Source organism: Python bivittatus, unplaced genomic scaffold (genome assembly GCF_059951505.1).
Source record: "Python bivittatus isolate LINGU-HERP-01145 unplaced genomic scaffold, Pbiv_v1 ctg000350_np1212, whole genome shotgun sequence".
NCBI lineage: Eukaryota > Metazoa > Chordata > Lepidosauria > Squamata > Pythonidae > Python > Python bivittatus.
In genome coordinates this window covers 19,209,524-19,228,739 of record NW_028277074.1, presented here as the reverse complement: position 1 = coordinate 19,228,739, position 19,216 = coordinate 19,209,524, and the positions used below count along the sequence as shown (strand labels likewise).

Sequence of the window (19,216 nt, the reverse complement as noted above, 5' to 3'; positions counted from 1 at the left end):
AAGATTTCTGTCTGAAATCTTGGGCAGACACTGTCAATCACAGCACAAAACAATTGGACTACAAGGACAAATATTTTCACCTGGCAGAAGTGACATCCACCAAGAAATATTCCCAGTTAAGAGTGTACACAGTTTACTCAATAAAATCCACCAAGCTCAGTGGGACTTCTAGGGAGATATGTAGAGTGCCATTGGTTCTCTGACTCACCACTATCACCATAAATGGAGAAACCTCTACCTGGCTGATACTTCTGGCAGTAAAGACTGCATCTATTCTTTAATGCGTGGATTTCTATAATTTGTGCTTAGTAGTATTAATGACATGCATACCAGAATCTAAAATATTTTTTGTCTTCTGTGAAGTTAAAGTTTTATAAAATGAGGTACAATTAGAAAATGAAAACTCCAATCAAGGCAAATAATCATGTAAAAATGAGAGGAGAGTTTCAATGTGCCACAATTAATGTTTCTTGCACTTTTTTTTCATGATTGCTTCCTTTTCTGTTTTGGAGTATACACCAGAGTCCAGTGGTACCTGAAAGACTAACAGTTTCAAACTGCAATTCTAAACAGAGGTCCACCAAAGTAAGAAAGATTTATACTGAGTAAAAGTACACACAATTGCACTATTACAGCAGAATCTTTTGTGGCTAATAATGTTTTATATAGTGCAACGTTAACCAGTGATGTGGCTTCTGCAACTACAGAAGTGTTACTCCCAAAATATCCCTTCACAGATCCTATCTAATATGGTATCACTGAGTTGTTTGAAAGTGCAGAATATTGTTACATGGTGTGGTTTCTGCTAGCACAGACATCACTGAAACATTGATAAACTTGTTGCTTTTTCATTAATATAGTGGCCAGTATAATCAAATTGTAGGATAATTAAGTGACTTTCATTCCATCATGTGAACATCTCAGAAGAGCAACTGTGAATAACATACACAAGGATACTTGAAAGGCTCTAATCTTAAGGTGATTGCCTTAAAAGCAGTTGCAGTGATGTTGATGCAGCTACTTAAATACTTATAATTCCTATATGATTCAAATTAGTTAACTCATATACAAAATATAACTTAAAACCCATCTTTTTTTTCTCTAAAAATATGAAGGCTACACCTAACAATTAAGTAGGTTACAAATGAGAGACAGAATTTCAAGGACAGATACATACAATCTTAAATAGATTAGCAATATTTACTTATGAATGTTCAGGAGTTTTTGTGAAACAATAGATTAGCTTTATAAATAATTGCTAGAGTCAGGCAAAGTGCTGTTTGAAAGTAGTTTAAAAATTATCTTTGCAACAAGGAGAAGAATGTAGGACATTGATACAGACATCAGTTTTCAGGAGAGGTCAGTAAATGACTTTTCAGAGGTTATTTTGGTCCTATAATATGTTAAGAAGCTATAATATTAGTAAGCAAAATAAACCCCACATTTAAAAAAAGTACATTATTGTGGAAACTAATTCTGGAGACTATAAAGTGCTTAACACTGGACAAGCCCATTTTTGTTTAATAAATGTGGAATCCAGTTGAAATATGGATCTAAGTAGTATAGAAAATGACTCAAGTTTTAAAGAGGTGTCTTTGAAGGTTGGATTTAGATACTTACACTGAAGAGACTAAAGCACTGAAGAGAGCATAGAAAGGTTATGGCTGAAGTGCAATTCTTCTAGCACCACTATGACTATTAAGAACTTGTATATAATGATTCTAATAAAGGGGTGTAGTTGGTAGAACACATTTTGTATAGGCAGAAGGTTACAAAAATTGTTTCCACAGCAATTCCTGAAGGATGTTAAGAGATAAGAATTTGTTTAGCCCATGTGCCACTATGCAAGTTTGCCAATATGGTGAAGCCACAGAGAAACCAACCAAACCAACAAAAAACCCTGAATAAATGTTGGACAATCTGTTGTTACACTTCATAGGTTATGTGGTATAAAAAGAATTCAAGTCAGATTTGCTTACTGTATGCATTGAGACATAAATATTATTTAAGATATGGAGCCAGCAGTGTAGGATTTTCATGAATAAATATGTTAGAACTGGTTAGTTTAGCAGCATACTATGTCTTGAAGTCTTAGAGTGTATAGTAATCCACTCAAAAGGGAATGGGAGACAAATACAGAAAAAGACAGATACTAAAAGCACAGCCACTAATGGTCCCCATGAGAAGGAAAAAAGGACAAAGCTTTAAAATGTTGAAACTCAGTTTCAAGCTAAGAAGCAAAAAGGAAACATGGAAGCAGGAGCTGATAACTAAAGAGCAATTCAAAGTCATACTTTAATACCCTCAGGGTGAAATGAGAAAAGCTAAACCTCAGAGTAAGATGAGGTTGATGAGGTATACAAAATATAATAAGGGATTTGCAAGTATAAGTGAGTCAATAAGATGGTTTGTTGTGCAGGGAAGATGGTGAGTGCATAAACAGAAGGAACTGCTGACATCTACTTTGTGTCTGTCCTTCCTCACAGAAGAGGAGAGACTCCTTCCTAATATGATTGTAGAAAAGTGGAGGCATATCGCTCAGGATTGATGAAGGTGTAATAAGAACATACCGTGCTACCTTAAACAAACGCAGTCTTCCAGGGCTAGATGTTGAATGAGCTGGCACATGATATCAAATGTACTAAATGTATCTTTAAAAAAAACAACCTGAGAACTAGTAAAGTACTATAAGACTAGAGAAGAGCAAACATAAGCCCACTATTCAGAAATGGAAAGAGAGAAAACCCAGGAAACTGTAGATTGGTTTGTTTAATGTCTATGCTAAGCAAGTGAGTAGAACAGATTATGAAGCAGTATATTTGAGACTCTTTAGAAAAGCATGCTGCCAGCCTGGATTTGTTAAGGAGAAGGAATGTCAGACTAACCTTATAAATTTTTATTACATAGAGACTAGTTTGGTAGACTAGGAATGTTGTGGATGTAGTGAACTTTGTTCTCAGTAAGGCATTTAGGTCTTATGATATACTCATGGCTGTGGATAAACTTGAGCCAGACAGTGGATTTGCAACTAATAGAACAACTACACCCACAGGGTTCTGCTTAGAAATAACTTTGCATCAATATGGAAAAAAGTATTAAGTGGGGTTTCCAGGACATAATCCTTGGCTCAGTGCTATTAAATATTTTTGTACCTAGACAATGAAATGAAAGGTATGTGATAGCTTAGTGGATTCCTGCATTGATCAGTATTTTAGGACCTACTGTATAAGTTTTCTTCTGACTCATACATTCGATTTTTTTATGATGTCCAAAACTTAGACATCAGGGGATTTTAGTATTTTTGATCAAAAAGGAAAGTATATGCATTGATTTTACTACTTTGTTCTTCTAACCAACTGAAAGATACGTCAGTTTTAGGTTTAAAAATGAAAAACGAACTTGTGGCACTTTAAAAACTAACAAATGTATTATGTTGCAACTTTTAATATATTAAAGCCCATTTAATCCAGTGTTATCCTCTCTCTTCTTTTCTTTCCACAAAGAAATAGAGAGAGAGAGAGAGAGAGAATGTAAACAGTGGGATTAAAAGACTAAGAAATAAGAAGTGCTTCCCTGGTGTTTCTAGATAAAGCTAAAATATACCCAAGATAAGCATGAACCCATACACAATTCACAATAGCAGTACCTACTGATAGTGCTAGATTTTTAGTCTTCCTATGCTAATTTTCTATAGCATAGATTTACACACAAAAATGCTTTTGATTATTCCTAAATACAGTCAGACGTACTGATAAATTCTGATTGATGTATTATAATGTTGAAATATTCCTTTCCAGTTTTTTACCCTTAAAAATGTTGACTCTTAGTTAAACATGTGAGTGTTTTAGAAGATTGAAATTTTTCCCACTGGCTTCTGAATGTTGTCTAAGTTTATGCCATTTATTCCTTTGAATTGAATTCTTTTAGTTTGCGTAGACAACAAAACTAAATTTGTTAGTTTAGCTTGGCAAAACTAGTAGAAAAAAATTATTACAACCAGTTACTGCTGTTGCAAATAGTTAGAGTGATTATCTTATATACAGCTTAATATTATATAGTAATTATCAGAGATTACAACTCCACCGTTTTAGGCCTGGCTGATTGATTGATTGATTGATTGATTGACTGACTTATTGATTACATGCCATCAAGTCATTGTTGATGTTCTCCATGATGATCTGTCCCTAACCTGATGCTTCAGCTCTTTCAATGGTGCACTCATCACTACTGTAATTGAGTCTATCCACCTTGTTGCTGGTCATCTTCTGTCTCGTTTTGGTGGGTTTGAACTAACCAGATAGGGCAAGGATCCTCCCAACAGGAGGCAGGATCACAGAGGACCTTGTCCACTTGCTCAAGATCCAAGGCTCAAATACGGTATCTTCCAGATAATACTACAAGACACCCACCTGTCAATTCCTTGGATTCTAGCCATCTAGTGTCCAGTTTTGAGCAAATATGAGCAACTTTATCCATGAAAATGTCGGGCCAGTTGTTTACAACATGCAATGGACTGTTCTTCCAGCTCTTAGTCTGGGCTATAAAAAACAATGTTGGTGGCCATGTGCAATAAGATAATAGAAATACCTTCACTATCTTTAATCACCATGGCATAGGCTCATATCTGTGTCTGATAATCATCAATATCAAGAAAAGTGGAGCAAAAAGAAGAAAGAGAGGAAAAAGCAAGAGGAAAAAGCACTGTGGTTTAAGCAACAGGAAAACAGGGTGAAGATTCATGAGATTGGAATACAAAAAGTGGCTTGATAATGTGTGCACGTATATCACAATTAAACAGATACTTTCCTTTTGTTCCATATTTATTTTGAACAATTATATCAGGATTTTTGATAATTCCTCTGCATTTTTGAAGTGGGTAACCAGATATTAACTGGGTAAGATTAAACATAGGTGTATTTATCTGATGGAATGTATCTGTGAAGGGGAGGGTGATGTGGTGGATAGCAACAGAGAGCAAGGCTATCAGGAAGGGGGGGGCACTCCAGGAAGGGAAAGGAGACAAAAGACAACACAGTCCACAGGGGGAGCGTGGGAAGCATAAGAGGTTCAGGATAGCCACTCCCTAGAATCTCCCAGCGTATATCTACTTGTTGCAATAGTATAGATTTAGTCTGGCAAGATTCTGTCTATATGATGTAAGCAAATAAAGGAACTGAATTCAACTGGATTATTTTGCCGTTGTTCTTGGGCTGGGCCTGACATAAACTGTGTATTATTATAGACTATAAGTTTAAATGCATTTTGTAGCCATTCTTTTGAATGGCTCCATTATCTCATATGGAGCACTGCTGCCATAAACAAATTTCCATTTGTATGTATACTTTGCCAACTACCACTAGATGGTAGTATTTGATCATCTGTGACATCCTGATATTCTGAATGTTGTTTATCCAATTTACGATGCTCTCACTCTGGCTTACTCTCTCTCCACTGAAATCTATGAGACTTGCTTCAAAATAAACATATTAAGGATCATGTGCATGGGCTTTATTAATACATTTCAAGATAATTATATTTGTATCTAGAGCATTCCAGAAGGATCAATATACCTTTGGCATTAGTATCTAATAATGCAGTATGTATTATTCTGAGTTAAAAACCGTCTCAATACAGTACTTCAGATTGCATTCAATTTGGTAATCAGACCTCCCACAAATATCTGGGAAGTACCTCTGCCCAGGATGTTTACCTTAGTATTAGTCCAGAAATACTACCACAATGATATATCAGAAGGAAACATTTAGTCAGAATGATGCATCAGATGTAAATAAGAGATATTCAATGTCTAGAAAAGAATAAGATGTTGAGTTTCTGATTTGTATGAGTATTTCTTATTCTAATATCTGGAAATATTTAAAAATAGCTTCTCAGCGTGAACTAGAAAATAGCCTATTCTGACAGATCCATCTGATTGGTCTTTTGTTGCTTCATTTTTCAACATCACATTTCATTCTGTATCAGCTAAGCATGCTTATTTTGATAGTTGCCTTCCCTTTATTTTTTAAAAAATCTATAAATGTGTCATATACATTTGGTGACTGTGGGCCAATCACTTTCTCAGCCCAATCTAACTCACAAGAGTTGCTGTGCTATTGTGGGGATAAAGTGAAGGGAGCTCTTTGAAGAAAGGCTGGATAGAAATTTAAGTAAGTAAATAAACTTGGTTGCTTCCATTTGTGGGCATCAGATCCCAGCCTTAAACAAGCAAACAAACAAACAAAAGTATCTCTGTTTATTAGAGGCAGACTTTGATAAAACACTGCCCTCGTTCGCTGTCTGTGATGACTTCTTATACAGTAAATGCCTGAATGTGGAATCTTGAGTCTGGGGCACATTTATGTCAGCATATAGACTTCAGTACAAATTGCCAGTGCCTTCTTCCATTATATGTACATAAAAATGGATGGGCATTCAGTTTCCAGAATAGCCAAGCTTATATCAGGGCTCCACACCTGTTCCCTAGCAACTGGTAGGGAGGCTTACTGCCTCAGATACTTAGACTTCATGACTGTAGCCAGGGATAACAGTAGCCTCCATGGATTTGACTTCTTGTACTTCTTTTTTATTCCACTTTTCTAATTTAAAAACACACTTAGGTTTTAAAGCTATTCAAACCAACAGCCATTACTGCCTTCTCCCTACCCTTCTGATAGTCATAGAAACTGTGATACAGTAGTTGTGGTTTAGACTATGACCAGGGAGACCCAGGTTCAAATCCACCCTCTGCCATAGAAACTCACTGGCCAGGTATGGATCCGTCTTTCTCTTAGCTCTAACATACCTCACAAAGCTACTGTTGTGGAAATACAATGAAGGGAGATGCAAAGAAGGTAAGATATAAATGTGTCAACCACAACTTAGAGGAGACTCTTATTACTATCCTCTTTGTGTTAAGCATTTGCTTCCAAATGAGAGAGGATAAGGATTGCAATCTAATCATGCTGAGCATCTCTACGTCAAAACAAGAAACAAAAAAGCTGTTGCAGTGAACTTAATATACAGCACCCCAAGAAAGATTTGCATCTTTATAGGGGTATTTTCAGGCAACAACCAACGCTGTGAAAACAGTGTTACAGTCTATATAAAATGTTTGAAGGGCCGTCTCAGTTTCATCAGGTTAAGAACCAGATAAATAATTTAAATGGAGCCTTAAGCCTCAGTAATATGGCCTACAAAGGTAGAAAATGTCTTTCCCATTCATCTGAAAAAGCCTTCGGGTCTCGTAATTACTGCTTCTACACAATGAAAGCAGAGGGAGGTTCTAGACTCTTTGCGAAGCAGGGGGCCGAGAAAGAGGCGGAGAAGCAAAGCGGGCAGTGCCCTCACCTAAAATGGTTGCTGGGGAGTCGAGACGCCTCACGATAGGTCACCTGTTGAACTGGAGCCGAGGAATTTAATTGGCTCGGGACGGGCCTTGACGTGCCGCCCCTCTGAGAGGGTTAACTTCGGGAGGGCGGCGACGGCGACGATAATCCCTGCTTCTTCCTACCTCGGCCGGGCCCAGCCCGAGTGCGTTTGTTGCCACCCACCGGCTCCTCCCCTCCCCTCGGCATGGAGGACCGGGGGGGCGGCTGGAAAGAGCAGGGGAAGCCGAACGAGGAAGAAGGCGGCGAAAGCGAAGAGAGGGCTGCGGCAACTGCAGGAGACGCAGAGGCAGCAGCGGCCGTTGCCGATACACAGCCAGGAGGCGACGAAAAGGCGGCGAAGCAGGAGGTGGAAGCGGCCGTGGAGCTCGATTCGGACTGGAACTTCGTCGACATGGAGACGGTCTCGCTGCACGATCTGCCCACCGCGCTGATCGCCTGCAACCTGCCGTTGGCCGTCTTCTTCGCCGATGGCCCGTGCAGGGTGGGTGAACCGACGGGCAGGCAAGCGGGTGGGAAAAGGTGGGGAGGAGAAGCTGCCTCACTTTCGAGTGCGGCGGTGGATGGATGGTCGTGTGTATGCGCATGTTGCAGGGTGTCTGTTTATGCCCGCGAGTGAACTGACAGACCAGGCAGAGAGGAAGATCATGGCTTCGAGAAAGCGGCCGAAAGGCAGGCCTGACCGCCGTCCAGGAAAGCCATCTGCCGCTGTAGATGGCTCCGGAGGAGGTGAACGTGTGGAAGGCAGTAGAGCTACTGCCGTGGACCAGGAACACAGCACTGTGAAATGAGGGTTAGCAGCCGAAAGGGTCTTTTTCGTGTTGTGAATATTCTTTACGGGAGCGTGCATGCCCTTCGGAGAAAGAAGTGTGCCAAGGACGCCTGAAATTCTTACTTGCGCATTCTTAAGGCAACAGTTTGGTTGGTTTAGATGTCAGCTGCTCATGCTGCATGGATGGTGAGCACCCAAGAACATCTTACACACTGAGTTGGATAAGAATCTTTTGACTCTTCACATAGTTAGGAAGGGAAAACAGCTGAGCAAAATAGGATGCTCAGAATGGTATGGCAGCATAATGTAACAAAGAAGCCTTTGAGCCTTCTCATCTTGGAATTCCTTCTTGGAGGAAATGCATGTATTATCATCTCTTGTATGTTTAATTTTTCCAACTAGGTCAAAGATTCTAGTAGGTGAGTTGACAATTTGTTATGTTGCATCGGAAAGATATAGATTGGCTCTCACCTCACTGGTAATTGGAAATTAATGTTGTGCTGACCACTGTTGGATGTGCTACATTGCTACTTTTACAGATAGTGCTATAGGGGAGGGAGAATACAGTGGAGCAGTTATTGGCCAAATAAATATATGCTGTTTAGTATCAAAATAATCTCTTTCACGTTGCACTTTTTTGGATAATATCACCACTGTTAAATGGTATGGCCCCTCACTAAACCATTAGTTACCAGTCCAAAACTATTCACGATGGTATGCCCCTGTGATGTACTACTGCAATGTGTCAAAAAAAGAAGTTCAACATTCTAAGTAAGGCTACTTTTGCCTTGCTTTACCATTTAAGCAACTTTTGTCTGTCAATTCATTATCTGCTGGCATTTGCTGTCTGAATGTATAAAGCTAGTGTGCTTTTATACACTTTTTTGCCCTATAGCACTGCTGACAGTCCTGCTCCCAGATTAGAAAATTTTCCATCTAATTTGGCAAGCCACTTCTTTTACAGTATTGTACAGTGACTCATGAACACTTTAAGAAATTACCTGATCATGCCTGCATCCTTTTGGTAGAATAGAAAATACGTGTATGCATAATTCAATCCATAAACATTTTAAAATAAGACTCATTAGCTTTATTCCAGGTAAATTTGCTCAGGAGTTTACCTGAACAGAATAGCCGTAACTCTCAGATGCAGTGACTAGAGAAAATTAGAATGGTATGGAACAGTCATCATCTCCCCCTTCCATTCAGAATTAAAAGACCCATTGCTGGCAATATTTTGTTGGTTGCAGAACTCTGCAAATAGCACTTATGCAGCAAAGTAAAAATGGCCTTGGATCCGTGTGAATCAAAGATCTTTTGTTCCCTTTAAAGGCCCTATGATCATACACTTCGATTGCAGGCAAAGATCAGTGAGGAGAAAAAGGGGGGGGGAGTCAGTTTCTTGCATTTCCTGCCCTTTCAGCATACCACTTCATGCTTCTTACCAGTGAGGTTGTTCTGAAGAGGTTTGTTCTAAACTAATGGAATATTTTAGTCTCCCAAATTACTTTGAAACAGCTTACTATACAGCTTAGAAGGGTATGATTTTAAGAACTTACTTAAAATTGCTCTGAGCAAATAAACTCTTTTTGTGGTTCTTTCCTTCCTAATTAAAGCATATAAAAAGCTTGGATTCCTTAAATAAGCCACAGTACAGAAATGCTATGTGTTGTTAACAGTCCCATGCTGTTCAAAATTTGAAAATGAAATCATGCCTGGATCTACCACAAGAGGGTGAAATAACACCACTTGTTTTATAAATTTTCTTCGAAAGAAGTTGCTTTAAAAACCCAGTTTTTATAAAACTTGAAAATCTACTTAGCAGAATATTTGCTTTCCTTGCAAATTATTTTACAGGAACGTCTAACCCTCAAAAATAATTACCAGTTAACTTACCATGTATATCTATAATCATTTATTCAAAGAAGAAGAAAATGGGCATTTATTCAGCTTTCAGAACTGTTCTAATATGTTTGTTTATTTATTTATTTAAAAAAATTAACACACCCAATAGCAGAAGCTCTCAGCTAACCTGGAAAATATTATTTAGCCATACAATGGCTGTTTATAGCACTGTACAGGGGGGGGGGGGTTGTTCTAGAAGCAAGAATGAAAGAGAAACTAAGAAGTGAAAATGGAAGTAAAATGAATGCTTCTTAGAGTCTTTGGTGGTGTGTGGTATGATGGTCAGCACAGGAGTTGTAAGAAGTATGGGAAGAGGTAGCAATGGAATATAGCATGAGAATGAGAGAGAGGTCGGGAATCTGATCAAGTGGGGAGCCCTGTGGGTCTTATAGGTGCTTGTGAGCAGAATGACTGGAACAGAGGCTGTGGCAGGTATGTTCTATGGTGCCATGTCTCCATGGGTAGCAGATCTGGCATGGATGATCCAGGATCATGGCCTCTTGAGCACCTAGTGTTATGGCAAATGCCATGTTTGGACAGACTGCCACCAGCTGGAGCTATGAGTTAGCTACTATCAAATCTAAGCCTCAAGAGTGAAAATGAGCAGCCATTTGACTTGAAGAACTGGATTATAGATATTGAGAGGAGTCATGTGCCATTTATTTGTCAGGGAATGACTGAGATGGGTTTGGACCAGCCCAGTCCTGAGGGTTTTGAGGGGTTTTTTTTACATCCAAAGCATTACTTTGGATGGATGTTGGAAAGCAGATTGGATTGCCACAGTCAGATTTGAAGGGATTTTAAAGAAGGATTGGAAGCGGAATTGGAACAGCCATTACATCAGGTGAGGAATCAGGAATGGCTGTAGTATGCTTTTGCCTAGAGTGAGAATACACAGGAACCTTGCTCTCTTTAAACATAAGGAAAAGCAGAGTTAACAGGCAGGGAAAAGAAATATGGAAGGTGGTGACAACAGGTAGGAGGAGTTGGGTATGTGGTGCAGTGGATGCTGAGGGACTGTTTGAAGTGTACCCTGGCATGTGCCCTAGAGGGTATGGGACTATAGTGGTTGAAGACAGTGGAATGGAGAGGAATAGAATTGAGAACTGAGATGGTAAAGGGCAGAGGGAAATAACAAATAAATAATATGGTGGAGGCATGGGGTAAGCCATTGCTGGGGAAGCAATGTTGACATTTGACGTTTCTGACCTCACAGCCTTGTCAAAAGTACCAGGTGCCCATTTGGAGTCTTGGGCTGTGGCTGGTGCTATTTAATGCCAGGTCTACCTAAAATAAAGCTACCCTCATCCATGATGTAATTACAGATGAGAGGGCACACCTGGCCTGTCGTACCAAAACTGGATGGATAATGGGGTGGTATTCCTCTTTGCAAAACTGGATGGGCTCTCATTGTTTGCACATCCAGAGATTGACTTGACTTAATGAGATGAAATGATAGAAGAGAGACCTGATGCTGACAGAAAACAAAACATGTATATTACTGGACATAGCTATGAGCTTTGCTTCCAGCCTCCACAGAGGTAGTAATAGAGGCAGAATACCAATACTTTTCCACACTCATTTTATTCAGTAATGAAGATGACGTTGACAGAGATGTGCAAGCTCTGTTACTGAAACAGTGAGGGGAGATATATCTTAAATCCACAACAGACAAAGTATTCAGAAGGGGATCACAATGAGATGAAATGAAATTCACAGGAGTATAAGAAGGGAGCAGAGGTGCAGCACAATCAGGCTTGCAAGATTCTGTTATTGTAGCCACTCTCAATAAAAGTAATTTTAGCTTTCCTGTGGAGTTGATTTCCTGATCTGGTCTATCTGTGGAGCTGATGTGAGGCAATCCTGAACATGCTGGATCTCCCAGCATCCTTTGATATCAGCAACCATGGTATCTTTCTCAGCTATCTGTGAGAATTGGGACTGGAGGTACTGCATTGCTGCAGGTGGTTCTCGTCAGCGGTTTTGGGGGAAGGACAGGTCAAGATCTTGGGGATTCCACTATGGGGTGCCACACAGTTCATTCTCTTCCCCTTGCTGTGAAACATCTCTGCGAAACTGTTGGGGAAGGTCATGCTTCAGTTCAGAATGAGATATTATCAGTATGCAGATGATACCCAGGTATACATTTCCACCATTGCCAAGCAGGAGATGCAGCCAAAGTCTTGCCTCAGTACCTGGCTTTCAGGGTTTGGATGGAGAAAAAGCGTGTAAAGTTAATCCCAGCAAAACAGAGTGGGTATCGATTCAGAAGTGGCTCTTGTCAGGGTGGTGAACCCACCTAGAGGGTAGACTCACAATTTGGGGATTCTCTTGGTCTCGTGGCTCCTTCACAACTTCAGCTTTTGTGCTAATTGCAGCCCTTCCCAAAGCAAGAAGCCTTGTTTATTATTACAGTAGACATAGGCCGTCACTTCACATCGTGACAAGAGTAATTTGCTCAACATGGAGCCCTTGAAAACCATTAAGAATCTACAGCAGGCGCAAATATGGCAGCCTCTGTGGTGATTGGTTCTGTCCATTTACCCATATGATACCGCTTTTGTGAGAGCACCATTGTTTACTGGTTGACTTCTAGGTTCAGTTAAAGATGATAGCAATCTATGAACCTGCCTAGTTCATGGATTTCTATGAAAGAGGTACTTTTCATGAGATGGGCAGCCATATAAATTTAATAAATAAATAAATTCTATCCATCCAGTGAGAAATAATAGCACATCTTACAGGTGCTGCCCCAGGGAAAGTTGGCAAGAGGGAGCCTTGGAGATAAGCCTTCTTGGTAGTGGCTCCCTTCCTGTGGTACGGTTTACCCTCAAAGACAAGGATGGCCTCATCCCTATCAGCATTTCAGAGGTTGTAGATAAGATCTCTCTCTCCTGTAAAGCCTTTGGGGAAGTAATGGGTGTTTGAGCTGTGGAGGAGAATGAGTCTGGCTTTTATTTGATTATTGTTTTAATCCTAATTTTAATCGTATGGTGTTTTAAACTTGTATTGGGAAATTGTTAGCTGCTCAGGGACTCAGTACTTCAGAAGTCTATAAGTCTGAGTAAGTAAATGTTTAAAAATATAGTTTCTGACAAGTGTCTTGCAAAAATATTTTCAAATTATAATTAAAATATTAGCAGTTTGGGAATATTACAGGGAAATAATGAGTGGAAAGTGAAAATATGTTCATTTTAAGTCAACTGCTTTGTAATTAAAATCTTTCCCTCCTTTGTAACTAAAACCTTTTCTTCCAAACTAATCTGTCTGCTAGGTTCGTCTTCTCACTTACTTTTATATACCCCAATTTTCTTGTATAGAGGGGAAAGGGATATGTGAGGAAATCTGAGGAAATTCTCCCAAGTATCATTAACATACTTTGGATTCTTGCTTTTGCTTAAGGAAACAAGTTATTTATAGCTTTGCATTTTTTATGATTCTAAGTTTCCATTTGAAGTTGTAAGAAGATTATTCCACTTATTTCTTTGTACCAGCTAGTCTCCATTCTTTGAAGTATCATATAACATGATAAAGATCAATGTGTAGTTAGTGGGTACAGTGAAGCTCTGCTCTCTAGGGAGACATTCCTTTAATGGCACTTAATAGAATAAGTGCCATATAATAACAGTTTACTTTTTTTTTAATGGCAGTACTACACATAAAAGAATGAGATTATAACTAGTATTTTCTGGAATGGCAAATAGGGAAGAAAAACTTATTAAAAAAATTAAAGTCTCTAAGAAGAATACAGTATTAAAAGTTCTGTGGCACAAATAAGAAGCAGAAAAGTTACTGAATGCACACCAAACTGTTTAAATAACAGATCTTTCATACTGAATTCTAGTTAAAAGTAATTTAATTCTACTTAGAAGTAATTTAACTTATTTTCTACAAATATTTACTTGGCTAACTTGGGTTAGAAATATATATGCATATATACATACTCAGACACAGACAAACACACAAAAGTGTGTGTGTGTGTGTGTGTGTGTGTGTATTGGAGCAGCTGGATAGCATAGTGGTTAGAGCACCACCCTTTGACATGGGAGACCGGGTTCAAATACTGACTGGTACCTACCTTACCAGTAGGGGTCCTTGGGGAAAGACGCCCTAACATTTCACCTGCCTACTTCAGATATGACAGTGACACAAACTAACAGAGTCATGTTGGCTCAGACATCACCTGGATTAACAAGGTCCACATCAGATGTTGGGGAACCAGGACAATCTGACAGTAAGTGGGCTACTGGAACATACCATACATGGACGAGACAAGAGAATCTGGAATTGATGGAATGCTACTATAACAGTACACCTAATGAGAGGGGATATATGAAACATATGAGGGAAATATGGATAGACAGAAGACCCTCATCCGCACTGAGAAATAGCTAGTTACCAACACTTCAACATAGTGAAGAGGAAGCTGCTCTCACAACTTGAGATAGACCAACTACACATTACATCCCAGACTCAAGAAGACCCAGAAGAATGATTGGATGTGTAGCCATCACCTGAAGCTAGAACATCACTGCCACCCCCTCCATTACAGAACACAGCAGCTGATATTAGGCATAGGGTCATGGATAAACTAGCTGTGGTCAACCCTCGAGACTGATTACCAAGGCTCAGTGGAGAAGTACCATCAGATAGTATGCTAGAAGATGCCAATTAAGCCCTCACAACAATCCTTACTACCACCATAACGCAAACCAATGAACTGGTATATGCTACAGCCACTATAGTCCTGAAGATGCTTGGCTACACGATCAAGAAGAACAGCAGTAATAACCCCCCCCCCCGGAAAATGAGGTTGGAGGCTAAGATCAAGGCAACTAAGAGAGAAGTTAGTCAGCTGGTGAAATTGGTGGAATGGTGTGGAGATTAAGAATAAGAGACTCAGCTACTGAAAAAATACAAGGGCCTGACTCGATCTGAAGCCTTAGAGACTGCTAAACAAAGGCTTACAGCACTGGCTATCAGACTAAGGAGATACACTAGAGAAACAGATGCCAAGAAGATAAATGCCCTGTTCTCCAAAGAACTATCCAAGGTGTACTCCCAACTGCAGCGCAACAACACAGTAACAGCAGAGCCACCAATCGCAGAAACTGAACAGTACTGGAAAACGTATGGAAGAAAGAGAAGACACATAACACAAGTGCAAAGTGGCTGCAGGATGTGAGAACAGACCACAGCAGTCTCCCAGAACAGGAACCAGTCACTATCACAGTAGCAGACATCCCACAGTGGGCCAAGAATGTGAAGAGCTCGAAAGCACCTGGTCCGGGCATGATCCACACCTACTGGCTGAAGAAACTAACAGCAGTGCATGAATGCCTAGCAGCACAGGTGAACCAGCTGCTAGCAGCAGGCTCCCACCCAGACTGGCTAACACAAGAAAGGACAGTGCTGATGATGAGAGACCCCTGCAAGGGAATAACACCATCCAGCCACCAACCAATAACCTGCCTCCCCACAATATGGAAAGTCCTATCAGGGATCATAGCTGCCAGGCTACAGGACCATATGGGCCAGTACATGAGCACAGCTCAGAAGGGCATTGGGAACAACACCAGAGGCTCAGAATACCAGTTGCTTATAGATAGAGCAGTCGCCCAAGACTCAAGGTCTAGACAGACCAATCTGAGCACAGCCTGGATTGACTACTGGAAAGCCTATGACTCAATGCCACACACATGGATCTGTGAATCCCTGGCACTGTACAAAGTCAACAGGGCACTAAGGGCCTTCCTCAAGAACTCAGTGGGACTGTGGAGGACAACACTGGAAGTCAACTCAAGACAGCTCACACAAGTGGCCATCAAGTGCAGCATATACCAAGGTGACGCACTGTCCCCACTGCTGTTCTGCATAGGCTTCAACTCCTTCATCCAGGTAATCACAAGGACTGGGCATGGATACAAGTTCAAGAGTGGAACTAGAATCAACCAGCTCCTTTTCATGGATGACATCAAGTTGTATGCTAAGAGTGAACAAGACATCAACTCGCTGATCCACCTGACATGGATCTACAGTGAGGACATTGGGATATCATTTGGACTGGAGAAGTGTGGCCGGATGGTAATAAAGAGAGGGAAGATAGTTAAGACTGATGGGGTGGAATTACCAGCAGGCCACATAGCAGACATACAGACCAGCTACAAGAATCATGAGGAGGAGGCAAGGAAGACAGCAACATCCAAGTACCACCAAAGGATATGACAAGTCCTGAAGAGCCAGCTCAATGGGAAGAACAAGATCCACACCATCAACACATATGCCCTGCCAGTCATCAGATACCCTGCCAGTATAGTGAGCTGGCGAAAGGAGGACATGGAGGCTGCCGAAGTGAAGACCCAGAAGCTCCTCACAATGTATGGAGGTTTCCACCCCAAGTCCAACACCCAGAGACTGTACACCAGCCGGAAAGGGGGTGGGTGGGATCTGGTGAGTGCCAGAGCCACTGTCCTGGATAAAACCCAGAGCATCCAAGAGTACATCAGTAAGATGGCACCCACAGGTGAGCTGCTGAGAGAATTCCTGAGGCAGCAGCAGCAGACATGGCAGGAAGTTCAAGTAGAGGAAGTGCCATGTCAAGACAAGCCCCTGCATGGGATGTACCATCAACAGATAGCTGAGGTGGCTGACATTGGGAAATCCTACCAGTGGCTAGAAAGGGCTGGACTAAAAGACAGCAATGAGGCACTGATCATAGCAGCACAAGAACAGGTGCTAAGCACCAGATCCATAGAAGCAGGGGTCTACCACACTAGACAGGACCCAGGGTGCAGACTGTGCAGAGAGGCCTTAGAGACAGTCCAACACATAGTGGCAAGGTATAAGATGCAGGCAGGAACAGCATACAAGCAAGTAGCTGGCATTGTGTACAGGAACATCTGCACAGTGTATGGGCTAGACTCTCCCAAGTCCAGATGGGAAATTCCACAGAAGGTTGTGGAGAATAATGGCTAAGATCCTGTGGGACTTCCAGATCCAGATGGGCAGGCAGATACTGGCCATTCAACCAGACATCATGGTAGTAGACAAGGACCAGAAGACAGTGGTGATAGATGTAGCAGTGCCAAGTGACAGCAACATCAGGAAAAAAGGAGTATAAGAAGCTGGCAAAGTACCAGGGCCTGAAGAAGTAACTAGAGAGGATGTGGAAAGTAAAGGTCAGAGTGGTCCCAGTGGTATAGGAGCACTCAGGCCTGTGACTCCTAAGCTGGGAGAGTGGCTCCAACAGATCCCAGGAACAACATCAGAGCTTTCTGTCCAGAAGAGTGCAGTGCTAGGAACAGCTAAGATACTGTGCAGAACCCTTAAACTCCCAGGCCTCTGGTAAAGGATCCTAGTAGGTTTTAAAATTTACCCAATGTGGCATCAGTGACCCAGCTGATTTATACATAAAGATAAGCCAGAATTTAACAGTGTATAAATGAGCAAAAAATGCATCTAGGCGTGCCAGGTTCAAACTCTCTTTTCCTGTATAGCCAGAGAAAGAAACCAGATTTAGTTCTACTTTAGCAGATTTGTGTTAAAATGTTAAAGGAGCCAGAAAAACAATTGGCTGTGAAGTGTATTTATTTAATAATTGAATTATTTCTTTCAAACAATTCTTGGTTGGCAGATGAGAAATTAGGAATCAGCTAAAACAAAACAATTCAGATTGTATCTTCTCCCAGTCACAGAGGAAGAGAAGGGAGAACATGCAAACATAGCAAGTCATGAAAGGCTCCTATCATTTATCATTATAATTTAGTACACAACACTAAATTATAATGGTAAATGCAATCTGAATATAGACATATCAATAGAAGACAGAGTTCAACAAGAACCAACTTGGAATTGACTGAAAATAAAGCACTGCTTCTTTTTGTTGTTTGTTTTATGAAATAAGTATTGCACTTGTACATTTGCTTTAGAAGTAGACATCAACTGTAAACCTAAGATTAGCAGCTATGATAGTATGAGAAGGCGGCTTTATGGTCTGGGAATGGATACAGGATCACTTGGAGCACTTCTGCCATGACTGGCACTGACTCTGGTAGCAATGATGCAAGCTTCAAAATTTGATCTTGATGTTGTAATTGAGAAACTATAGAATTGGATGTTTATCTCTTGCTCCATTTCTATGGGAAAATATAGAGCAGAATTTGAAAAAAAAATAGTAAATTAGATAAAAGTTTAATTCTTTAAAAAATAATTTAGTAAATTTATGTGAAATGAGTTCCAGTATATTTATATTGATAATGGATTCTGTGCATCATGATGGTATCTTCTGAAAATCTAATTTTAAGGCAGTGCAGTGTATTTGGAATATAAATATTCCTTTATTAGAGGCTCTCATAGGTTTGTATTATTTTTTTAGTTATTTGTGACTGTCATTTGGAAATCTAAAATAATAAACTATATTTTTTGTAGCGAAATAATCTTTTATGTTTTAAATTCATTTCTGTCCAGTTAGAAAAATGGCAGTAGTCACAAAAACTCTGTAATTTTATTTCTAGTTCCTTAACATTTGTAATTAAAGGGATCTAAAATAAAAATGTGTATGTTAAAAATGATCCTAGCAATTTTTTTTGTATTTTCTATTAATGAGGGAAAAACATTGGGTAGTTTAAACAAAATGTACACATCTGGATAAAGAACCAAAGTGGAGAAAATGAAATAATAGAATATAACTTATTACATGAATAATTGTTCTTACATCAAAAAAATGGGAAAGAATTACTGAAACAACTGAGATTAAGACTGAATTCCTTTATGCTGCTGAAACTATTTGTTAAACTATGCAAATAAGAGAACTGTTATCCAGCCCACAATAATTATGCTGGATTGAACCCACAGAACATACCAATAAGTTTCTGTACTACAAGCTTACTATATATTAGTGCTGAGATAAAAACATTTTATGTTAACAGTAATTAGACTTGTGGAAGCAATATCAAAAATATCCAAGAAACTGTCAGAAATGTTATTTATGCAGCTTTTGAAATGTTTGTTAAAGAAGGGCCAATATTTGCTAAGGCACACATGCACAATATTTGTATAATAACAAGAGGTGCGGTCTTCTCCGGTGGGTGGTAGCCCTTGAACTCTACCCTGTTACGTTATTCTGTTCATCATGTACGCTATAGACTGAATCACT

General features: G+C 40.0%; 2 protein-coding genes across 2 annotated transcripts in view; one reads left to right on the top strand and one right to left on the bottom strand.

Moving 5' to 3' along the window:
• Window positions 1-7,485, bottom strand: part of CLIC6 (CLIC family member 6) — a 30,641-nt gene extending 23,156 nt beyond the window's left edge. The window contains exon 1 of the mRNA XM_088144664.1: window positions 7,348-7,485. The gene's annotated coding sequence lies outside the window, so the exon portion shown is untranslated. The remainder of the gene's footprint in view (window positions 1-7,347) is intronic.
• Window positions 7,486-7,508: 23 nt separating this feature from the next.
• Window positions 7,509-19,216, top strand: part of RCAN1 (regulator of calcineurin 1) — a 32,288-nt gene continuing 20,580 nt past the window's right edge. The window contains exon 1 of the mRNA XM_007420178.4: window positions 7,509-7,869. Within this exon, the coding sequence (XP_007420240.2) occupies window positions 7,573-7,869 (297 nt within the window). The 5' untranslated portion in view covers window positions 7,509-7,572. The remainder of the gene's footprint in view (window positions 7,870-19,216) is intronic.